A 12,040-nucleotide genomic window follows, 5' to 3' on the forward strand; every position below is an offset into this window, starting at 1 on the left:
TTCCGTGCGGCGATCACGCAAGTATTCCAACTTGCGGATCCAGCCCTCACAAAACTCCTTCATCGAGCCACGCGAATTCGCATCTAAAGGCCTCGATACGACAAATTCGCGCCAGACACACTGTTGTTTTTGCTCTGACCAGTATTCAGCCAGAAACAAATTTTTAAACTCGTCGAAAGTCAGGTTCGTGGTGTTGAGGCTTAAGCCGCAACAGTTGGCATCACCAGCCAACATGTCAATAACCGCATTAATTTTTCTCTCATTAGTCCATGATCTGGGTAAAACTCTTTCACAATTTTTAATGAAATCCGTCGCGTGTATACCGCCTTTTTTCAAGGAGTCGAACCGCTCCTCTTTCGTCAACAATTCCGAACTATGTGCACAGATTGGCACATAGCTATGTTTTTCGTCAAGTTTCTTTTCTAATTCCGACACTCTCGTAATTACCTGGCAAGTGGTCGTCGCAAGCGTTTCCACTTCCCTGTTTTTCTCTTCGCAGGTATTAGCCTGCTTCCTCACTTTAGTATCTACTTCGGACACTAAAGCCTTTAAAGTTTCCACCTTCTGTTGATCCTCTTTTTTCACTAATTGAATTTGTTCCGTCACCTTATTCTCGATGATCGGAGCAACTGCTTCTCCTACACTTTTCTCAATTGTGCTAATTTCGGAATCAAAACGAGTATTTATGCTCGCAATTTCCGCCTGAACGCCTATCATTTCCTGTTTAAGATTACCGATTTCGGTATTAATTACAACAATATATTTTTTGATTTTATCAACTTTACGTGCTTTTAGTCTTCCTTGTTGGTTGATTGAAGGTTTACAGTCGTCGATCGGGGAGGTGGCGACAGTCACTCATTGTTGGGTGTCGCTGTTGCAGATGCTGGATGTTGGCGCGCCTTTTTCTTGACATGGTCCAGAAACTATCATAGCAAGTCGAGCGCAATTACATGCTGCCAAACCCCGAAAGCGCGGCAACTTGCGGGAGCGTCACACAACACACCTGCTCCACTGCCCTACTCCAGCCAGACCCCCTCTGCCCGCGCTCCATGCGGCAGAGTTAACACTACGAAAGATCCTAAACACTTTGGTTCTCCACATGACCTATCGATGTAGTCGTTCGATAGCGTAGTTTTCCCTAGGCCAGACCCAGCGTAAAAATACAAATAATATTTACAAAACAAACGAATTATACATCGACATAAATGCATATACAAATAGTAAAACAATTACAATATATAAAGACACAGAAATGTCATATCTTCAGGTAACAAATAAAGGAAAAAAAATCTATAGTACAATAGATGGAAATAGGAGGATATGCATTTCCGGCGTTACAAACCAAAAAAACACGTCTGATTAACCACTTTCACCGCTCCAGACGTATTATAAGCTAACCGTTTCAATGCGCCAGACGTATATATACGACTTGCTATGAAAAATATTCACAGCGGTTCTCTGCTACAGTCGTATAGAGTCGGAGATGATTGTTGCACAAAATGAGGAATAACTGTTGAAATATTAGGAATTACGTGAACGACTTATTGAATGCTGAATTTTCTTTAGATGTAAACGTTTTCTTGTTGTGTGCTACACATTCCCTGTTACCGAATAAGATGGCACGACGATCCGTTTACAGAAAATGAATTGCCATGTCTTTTAAATCAAAGTGACGACGAGGACATGATCACGCCCTAAACAGCTGATTATGGTTGGACAGATAGTGATGCCTATGAGCCTATAGATGAATCCATTATCAAATATATTCAAGTATCAGTGAATCAGCAAACACTGAACCAGTAAATGCAGATTCAGATTTTGATGTCAACATAGTTTCTTCCTTCGATTCCGAAAAAGAGCTTGAGAACAAGCCTGGCAAATCTGCTAAAAGACACAAAACAGATTATTTTAGATGGAACGAATCCGATCTGGACCCCAACTGTATAATTTCGGTAACAGTAATTCCGGTAGCAAAATCGTCAGATTGGAAGATTCATCTGTTGTGTATGACTGCTTCTAAAATTTGGAGTCAATAAATTGTAAACTACAAATCTGAGTAAGATAATTTGTATTACGACCATCTTAGCAAAAACACCAGTGAAAAATCGAGACGGTGACGTTGGTAAAATACAAAAAGTGATGAAATTTACTGTTTCATTGCCGTACATTTTCTGATGACTGTAGTGAGAAAAAAGTAGCTACACGGCTATTGGACCAACGACCCATCACTGTCTACTCCAATGTTCACACATATCATGCCGAGTTACGAAGAGTGTTACACTTTGTTGACAACAGAAAAGACCCTGGAGATGACAAAATCTGGAAAGTAAGCGAATTGTGAATCATCTAAGAAAAGCATGTCCAGATGTTTTCCATCCTTTTAAAAATTGGTGCACTGACGTAAGTTTAGTTCTCTACAAATGTCATGTCTTCTTCAAACAGTACATTCCATCCAGACGGCGACAAGTTTGTATGATTTTGAGACTGGGTATATTCTTGACTTTAATGCTAATGTGGAGACAGCAACGGACGTAAAAAAAAAAACTGATTTTGGTGTAAATATTCGAGTACCTGGAAGTATTGTTCTTACATCATTAAACTTTGCCTTGGTAAAGGTCACATACTTTATGCCGGCAATTGGAACACCAGCCAGGCGTAATTTTCTTATTAACAAAACTGACAGAAGCAAAAAGAAAATCAGCTAGCATCGCATGCTACACTGAAAATATGGGGCCATCGACAGGAGCTAAGTTGAGTAGAATGTGTACATAAACAGTAAAATGGTATAAAAAGTATTTTTTTCATTCGGTGGACCTGTCTCTGCTAAACACGCTTGAGTTATATAAAACAGACGGGAAGAAATGTTTCAATATCTCGTTTTCAGTAGAAACGCATCAAGGAGATGCTAGAGATTCACCACCAGCCGCAAACAGAGCGCACTCATGGAAGGAGATCGGCTGACGGTGGTAAACCCTTAAGTCGGACAGAGAGCGGCTTTTTCCGCTAATCCCAGGAACGTCAAAGAAAAAGACCGCCCAGGGAATGTGTAGTGCCTGTGCGAAACATAATAAACGAAGTGACAGTAGATACATCTGTGTAACATGCGATGCATCTTCATGTTTAAATTTTTGTTTCGAAAGATACCAAACTTTGAAGGTAATGTAATACCTTATGTAATGTATTAATGTAATACCTTATGTATTTTTTGTGAAAAAAATATTTTTCGTTAAAGATTGAAGACACGATTTAACACGTTAATACTGCGTTCTGCGTTTTATTTTTTTCTCAATGATAACAGTAGACTGCTAGACTCTTATGCATATGCATCCCTTGAATATTACGCACACATGGTAGGCGGCCACTCATATTAAACGCACAGTGAAATGGTTATTTCGTTCATTCTGGAACAGCAAGAAATAAACTAAAAAACGCTTATTCAGTCCTGATACCATCAATAACAATGTATTTGCTTGCAGAACTTTTCATCTGAGTACATAAATGCCTTTATTGCAATATTTATTTCTATTACTTAATGTTAACTAGCATAATTACAATTAAGCAAAATGTTTTTTGAGAGATACCTTTTTCGGTTTGTTTTGGAAAATTATAATCCAAGCCAGCATTAAAGCAGATAAATGTTGGAAACATCGCAGAATAAGCCTTTTAACAACCTAGGACCGGAACAAAGTAGTTCTCGTCGCCACAGTTCGACACAACATCGTGCAGCCTTGCCAACTGGGGTGGTGGATTTGTAACTCTTTGATTTCATGTTGCACTGCGTTGCACCCCCACGGTGTTTGAGAAACTCCCAGTTACTGGATATAGAAATCACATATTTTTTCTTCTCTACTGATGTATTTGGGTCCACAGATATTATTCTCACCTCCAATAAAGCGTGACCGTGTTCTTTAGAGGCCTGCTACAATAGCTTTGGCGTCTAAAGCAGAATATAGACTCAGTAAGCTATCAAGTGTATTCTTCGTAAATCATGAACTACTGTTGTGAGGGCCGGCCTTTAGACATGTGCAAACGGCGCAACAACACAGTTGGCCCGCGTGTCGACCTGCCCCTCGCAAAACATTAGAAGGTAATTGGAGAACTGTCACCTGCAATTTTGTTATCACAGATAAATTGAAAAATAAAGTAAGGTGTTTCCGAAACTACTTTTGATGTAATATAATTCAATTATATACCCGTTGTGATTCGACTATGGCAACTGGAGTACGTCTCAGAAAATTATGCCTGCATCGGAGTAGATGGAACCAAGTGCTATGATACTGATGCGCTATAGTAAAATCTATTGACCCTACATTACTATTCCTCATACGTAAATTAAGAGGTAAGCGATTTATTGTTTCTCAGCGCCTCTCCGCGCCCTTTTTACTCGTTATTGTGGATAACAATCAAGCATTACAACAGTGGGTCTGCTGTAGTAACACTATTTTGATACATTGGTAGTATGTCAATTACGAAACATAGAATTCTTTTGAACTTGACGAAGATATAATATCTGTGTTGGAGGAGGGAAAGGGGGAGGGGCGGATGCAGGGGGAGTCCAGCGCCAGCCAAGGCCGCCCTTGGTTGCGATTAAACTGTGCAGCGCAGGGAGAGCCAAGATTAGGGCGTTCGTGATTTATCTTCGACTCCATGCTCCATGGCGTTCGATCAGTCTTCTTCTGCATCTTGATAAGGACTATGCAAGGAAGCGACAGAGAAAGTATCGCAAACTTTATTCCGGTTACATTCTTTAAAGATTCACATTCACCTTGGCTGTAGGACAGCGTCGAAATCGCCGCCATACCAATGACATGGCGTAATTACCCCGTGAACAGCGGGAGAATTAAACAAATCCAAATTATGTAGTAACTGCTACAGCCAAAGCGTTACCCAGTACACTCTAAATCTGCGTTTTAGTAACATCGCGGATAACAATTGACGAAAGTTCGCGAGAAATTTGTAGTGAATGAAAGATTTGTACCTCCAGCTTCCAAGAGGGGGCAGACTCCCCCCCCCCCCCCCTCCTTCGCCCTATCTCTTGCTAACGCTTTCCGCGTCTGCGACGTCTGTGTTCGTTTGCCATTTATATTAATTATTAAATAAATAAATAAATAAAGTTTTATCTTTAAAAGAACGCACCTAGACGTTGTGATCGTATTTCCGTGGAATTTCTTGTAGTAAATTGTCATGCTTCGTTCTCTCCTTCACGTTTTATGCTATCAGTACGGTACTGTACATGTGTGTCTTGTTTTACAACCGAGCAAGGTGGCGGGTGGATAGCACACTGGACACGCATTCGGCAGGACGACGGGTCAAACACCTGTCTGGCCATACACATTTAGATTTCCGTGATTTCCCTAAATCGATTCAGGCAAATGCTGGGATGGTTCCTTTGAAAGGATACGGCCGACTACATTCCCCATCCTTCCCTAATCCGATTGGACCAATGACCTCGCTGTTTGGTCTCCTCCCCCGAATCAACCAAACAATCGTCTTGTTTTACCCGACAGTACAGCAAACCACATTCCTGTATTGCAATTGAATATCCTCAGTTTACTATCGTACTTGTAGTGATGATCTGATATTAGCAGATTATAACTAATGACAATCGAATACACTATTTGATACACAATAATTACTTTACTCATATTATTTATCACAAGCACAGAATTAATTCACCGTCTTTCGTGTTACACACCAGACTAACTCTAATCTCTTCTCAAGAATGTCCCCTTCTCAGTCTTTTGTGCGGGAAGCTTTGATTTTTTCTATACATCGATCCTGATCGGCTCGATTACCTTTGAATTTTAATGTTATTGTTGTTGTTACATAGCCTCCCTCCCCCCCCCCCCCCCCACAGCCTAGGGGATGTTCCAGAATGTCCTTCTGGAAACAAGCCCTAGGCTGTGGTTAAGCCATGTCTGCGCAATATCCTTTCTTCCAGGAGTGCTAGTTCTGCAAGGTATGCAGGAGAGCTTCTGTGAAGTTTGGAAGGTAGGAGACGAGGTACTGGCGGAATTAAAGCTGTGAGGACGGGGCGTCAGTCGTACTTGGGTAGCTCAGGTGGTAGACAAATGCCCGCTATCTGTAAAGGTCCCGAGTTCGAGTCTCGGTTCAGCACACAGTTTCAATCTGCTAGGAAGTTTCAGATCAGCGCAGACTCCACTGCAGAGTGAAAATTTCATCCCAGCGAGAAACTTAACATCAGAGTTGTTGGTCACGAAGTAGATGAAGTTACGGAATTCTGCTATCTAGGCAGTAAAATAACCGAGAAACTTAACATCAGAGTTGGTGGTCACGAAGTAGATGAAGTTACGGAATTCTGCTATCTAGGCAGTAAAATAACCGAGAAACTTAACATCAGAGTTGGTGGTCACGAAGTAGATGAAGTTACGGAATTCTGCTATCTAGGCAGTAAAATAACAAATGAAAGACGGAGCAAGGACATCAAAAACAGGCTAGCAACGGCAAAAAGGGCATTCCTGGCCAAGGGAAGTCTACTAGTATCAAACATAGGCCTTAATTTGAGGAAGAAATTTCTGAGAATATACGTGTGGAGCACAGCATTGTATGGTAGTAAAACATGGTCTGTGGGAAAACTGGAACAGAAGAGAATCGAAGCGTTTGAGACTTGGTGCTACAGACGAATGTTGAAAATGATGTGGACTAATAAGGTAAGGAATGAGGAGGTTCTGCGCAGAATCGGAGAGGAAATGAATTGTGAAAAACACTATAAGGAGAAGGGACAGGATGATAGGACATCTGTTAAGACATGAGGGAATTACTTCTATGGTACTAGAGGGAGCTGTAGAGAGCAAAAACAGTAGAGGAAGACAAAGATTGGAACACATCCTGCAAAAAATTGAGGACGTAGGTTGCAAGTGCTACTCTGACAGTAGCAAACCAGTCAGAAGACTGATGAGGAAAAAAAAAACAACAGAGAAAGCTACAGTGGTCTATTTAAGAGGTCATCCGGATAATTGCCTCTAACGTTTAATGTAAATCAACGGGAAAACAAAGCAGACGAGAATTCGAATCATGAGGCAATTGATGATAAATCACAGGTTTTGCCTCTGGCAATAATTCTTTCTAATTTAGTCATGTTTTATGTTTTCCGATTTTAGTTGTCGTAGGGTGACATAATACCATACATCAGTCTCTGTCTTCTGCTGTGTCGGTATATTGTATGTATGTTGACAGGACTTTTGCGCTTTCCATGTGTGTCTGTGTGTGTACTAACAACATCTTGTGTTGGCCATGAATCCGGGATCAACATCCGTCTCCATTGCCAAATATCTCTGGTTTACCTCGAAAAACGTGCGAAAATGAATTAAATGCTTACTATAGCTATTATAAAGTTAATACCTATGAGAAACTTTACAATAACAGCACTTTCAAATTTCAAAAACTGCCCGGAAGGTTGCAATTTACCTAGTTATATTTTCGTGGTGCAATATACACATACGAATTGCGCTTAGCAATTGTTTTTGCCGCTCACAACGTGATGTATCGTGTAGTGTAGCGGTGGTGTTGGTTTTGAGAATACAACTGATGTTACAACTTTTGGAAATGCTTGTCAGTTAGTAAATTATCAAGTTTGATGGACTACTACAAAAACTGATAAAAATTTGTTGCCTTATAATGTGATACTGTGAGTTCGTATTTAGGTTAAGTCATTTTTTTCCTTGTGTTATTGGCATTTTTCATTTAGGCGTTGAAGATACAAATGCCTGCAGTTTTATATTAGTTATGTATTTGGCAGAATTTTAATGTCAGCATATTTAACGTTTTCCGTAACGTTGTTTAACCAACAAAGTAATTTCTGTTTACAATTTCACGTATGCAGCTGATTGCAAACATTAAGGGAATAATTGCATAATCTATAAAGAGAAGGATGGAGTCCACTACAGATATAAGTGAAATAATGTACTGTTTGCGTTCATGGGAAGAGGAACACCAGAATTCTTTGTACGATCCAGTTCCAGTTCTTACGAGGTATGTTTACACGCTGCAATGTATAGCACATATTTGCAGATATTTTGTGCTGTATAGTTCTTTTACGTATGTTAATTTATTTTTTTTTTGTTGCCTATCCGTTGTGTTTGTGTTCATAACTTCCAAATTTTAATCAAAGAAAAAGTTATTGTTAATTCTTTGTAGTTAAATTGCTATGATGTCTTAAGCATTTTAGTATTACTTTGGATGTCTGGGAACCGTATTGTGTTTTTGCTTTTTGAATGTATATACGAGACTTAATAGTGTGCTGAAACGTAAGATCCCTACAACTATAAGCCTATAGATATCATTGTTCAGTAGTCTATTAGATAGTAAACCAGTGACAGTTGTAACTTCCCGGATATTTTTTTAGAGGATTATTAGCATTCTGTGCGTATTGTTAGTATTTTTAAATCAGGTATTTAATGATAGGTCAAAAATATCCATAGCCTATTGTACTGTATTGTTACATGCACTGTGTTCAATGTTCTTAGAGAGCCCTGTTATTTCAATTTATACTATCTTGTGATTTATCTGCTCGAACACTGAATGGTCTTCATTGAAAAAATTCACATATTTTAATCATTTCTATTACTCAGTTCCGTTACTGGTGGGGAGGGTAAGAAATTTCTTGTTTCTGAACTGATGACAATGGTTCACTGACTTATGAAGCAGGCTATGGATCTGACAAGTATTTTGGAAATGTAGCATTTTATTCCTCAAAGCAAAAAGTTACAGTTCCTGTTTACTCTGTCAAAATACTATTAGCCCTGTGTATCTCTTTAAGCATGCATGTGGTATTTTGAAATGTCTCTCAAAACTTCCTGTAAAAGTAAAATCACAACGGAAACTCCCGATTGGAATATCAGCAATGTAAGGAAAAGATAATTTGCTACTGACAAAGGCTGCGATTGAAAGCTGGTGTGTGTCATTTAGTTGTGCCTGTCTGTAACTTAATGTGTCATTTTTATGGCAAGTGGCAATCTATCTTTTCCTTACATTTTTGATATTCCAGTAACAGTAATTTATTCTTTAACATATGCTACCTTTCTTCTATCAATGAAACTCCTTGTTTTACAGTTAATTTCAATGTCTTTGTCGCAATTCAACATTGCTGTTAACATAAATTGATGTAGAAATTGGAAGCTTGACCTGCTTTTAGGTTTCTTTTACTCTGTTGAGCACTACATGGGTGTTTTCACTTTTCTGAGTAAATACCTCTATTTTCCACTGTGGTCTGCTATTGTCATATTTTCAATACATTTGAAGGCATAACAACAATACTTCCCCTGCCTGAGACAGATTTTCCAGGGGAGGTCCCATTGTCTTTGATAGTTAAAATGAGTGTGATTTTATGATGGCTGTCTCCATATTGGTTGATAGTATCAGTGCTCAAACTGGATGAATTTAATCACACTCTTCAACCCATCATGTATTTGTAGATTCTATCACATACAAAATGGTGTATCTCTTGATTGGTGTGACCATTTAACTTAAGTTAAAAATACTGAAGCTCTGTCGCTCTTAAATGTTATCGGGTCTTAAGAGGATGTCTGTTAAACCCTATTGTACTGCTATCAGGTCTGCTAAATTCTTAATAGTAAATGAACTGAGTTATCATATGCAAGAGAAAGAGCAGTAAATCTGCTCAGTGACATCAGGTAGCTTTGTTCAGACCCTATGAACAAAGTATGGGCTTCATTTGATTTGTTTTGAGGGGTACAAAAATAGCTTTTGACCATGCACTTGGTAAGTATGTACTTAGTAAAACGGTTCATGATGGGAGAGAGCTTCCATTGTATATAGTCACTGTAAAGAAACAGAAGCTGCTATCTAATATGTGTAAAATAAAGCATAGGGAGATGCTAAATCAAGCATATTTTGCTGTCTAGAGAGCAACACGTGAAGCCTTCAACTACGCATACTACAGCAGAGTAGTATTGTAGGATGTCTTACAAAAACCAATGAAATTTTAGTTGTAATAAAGATTGTTAGTGGTACCAGAGTTTGCATCTAGGCACTCTTGGATGATACAGGAATTGAAATTAAGAACAGCAAAACGAAAGAAGAAATATGCACTCCATTTCTAGATGCTCCTTTACAAAGGAAAATTCAGGGTCATTGTACCACTTTATTACTTACAGCACTGCAAAGGCACATGATAGAGCTATTGATGTTAGCGGTGTTGAGAAACAGCCGAAATTGGTAGAATTGGACCAAGCTCCAGGGCTTGATGGAACTCCTATCAGATTGTATAATGAATCTGTGGTTGAATTAGACCCACTTTTATCCATATTCTACTGTAGACCTCTCAAATAAATAATACCCTTGTCATACATTTGTTGTTAAATCTTAGAACAAATTCTGAGCTCAAACATAATTTGACACCTCAAACAGAATAATCACCTCCATGGCAACCAGCTCAGGTTAATCATACTAATAAAAAGGGGAAAAAATTGTGGTAGATGGGTGTAAGAAAAGGGATGCAAATACAATGAGCACTCTTTTTCGTTGAAGGTTTTAAATGGAGGTGTGAGGAAAGTGAGCACTAATCCACCTATAGATGTCCACAAGAGAGGAAGGGGAAAAAGTCCCCCCTCTCATATGTTGCAGCCAGTTACTATGCTTTATGCTGCAGCCAGTATACTATGCTTTGTGTTCATACTGAGCCCAAAAAGGTCACATCATAAGTTTCACTTCCTATGCTGACGATGGGCCATATGTAGTGCCTGCTGGTGGCCCAAGAAGTACCTCATCGCTCATTTTACCAAAAGAAGTAGAACACAACAGCCAAATCAAACGTAATATTCAATAGTGCTCTACAGCTACTGCGCCTTTGACCAATAAGGTTGACAAAAAATACTAGACACACACGCACAATCTTTTGAGTTCTGCAAATTCATAACAAGGGAGCTGAGAAACCAAGGAAAAAATTTACACATTACATATGTAACATAAGGAGTACCATAGATTGAGGCTAGGAGGATATTATGAATGAAGGGTGTATTCTATAGACTTTTCTCATTTGTGCATTTCAGAGGAGTGGAAGGGACAGCTGCTATTGAAGTGGGGGTAATGTTGATAGTCGTATGGTTTGATATAGGTAGATGGTTTTATACATCCGTCAAAGGTGACGGAAGGTGGTTTGCGTAGCCGAAAATGATAAGGTGATTCACACAGAAAAGAAAATTTTAAGACTGAGAGGGAAGGAGGCCAGAGTCAGATATGTTGTGCTTCACAGCATTTTCTTTCACCTGGGGGTTAAATTATGTATTGTCAATAGTTTGTTTAGTGATAATATGTGTATGTGAATGGCAAAATTGGTGTGGCGGGTTGCAGGATGTAGTGTTTTTGAACAAGCCACACTACAACTTGTCGAAGTGTAGAATCTACCATCGTTATTGGTGTCTGCCGATCTGCATTTCAGAGCAGCGTTGTTGTCGCATGCCAAATGTGATGGTTTGGGCCACTATTGGATGCAACTGGTGATCTAAACTACATAACAACAACCTGCCATGTTTCACAAAGATACTATATAGAAACATATGCATACTTTCTTGAAACTTCACTGCTGACCTGGCATGGAAGTTTGCCACCGAGTGAGATGATGCAGTGGTTAATACACTGGGAGTAGCAGACTTCAAATATCCATCCAGCCATCCTGATTTAGGTTTCCCATAGTTTTTTTAAATTAATTAAAGTGGATGTCACGAGTAGAACACAATTGGTTTTTTGACCCCTGTATTGTTGTATGTGAGCTTGCTTCCGTTAATCATGGCTCAAATATAGTTGGTCAACAATGTTTAATTATTCCAAATGTTAAAAGTCTTAATTGTGATTTAGTCAAGTAGTAACTAGATAACTGGTCTCAGTTGGCCAACAACCATCTTCAGATTTAGGAAACAAGCTGAATAATTTCTTTTCAGTATGGTAAAATTACTTAAACCTCTGAAAGATTTTTAAAACTTAAAATTTAAAGAAATTTTAAATAATTAACTATGGTAAAACAGCATGCCTGTTCCCATTATAGCTGATACCTGGGACATCA

At 39.0% G+C, this 12,040-nt stretch overlaps 1 protein-coding gene across 1 annotated transcript in view; it reads left to right on the forward strand.

Moving 5' to 3' along the window:
- Positions 1-7,295: 7,295 nt before the first annotated feature.
- The window catches only part of LOC126178791 (DDB1- and CUL4-associated factor 1), a 258,124-nt gene continuing 253,379 nt past the window's right edge, over positions 7,296-12,040 (forward strand). Inside the window, exons 1-2 of the mRNA XM_049924559.1 lie at positions 7,296-7,648; positions 7,844-7,992. Of these exons, the coding sequence (XP_049780516.1) occupies positions 7,892-7,992 (101 nt within the window). The 5' untranslated portion in view covers positions 7,296-7,648; positions 7,844-7,891. The remainder of the gene's footprint in view (positions 7,649-7,843; positions 7,993-12,040) is intronic.

This window comes from Schistocerca cancellata, chromosome 1 (genome assembly GCF_023864275.1).
Source record: "Schistocerca cancellata isolate TAMUIC-IGC-003103 chromosome 1, iqSchCanc2.1, whole genome shotgun sequence".
Taxonomy (NCBI): domain Eukaryota; kingdom Metazoa; phylum Arthropoda; class Insecta; order Orthoptera; family Acrididae; genus Schistocerca; species Schistocerca cancellata.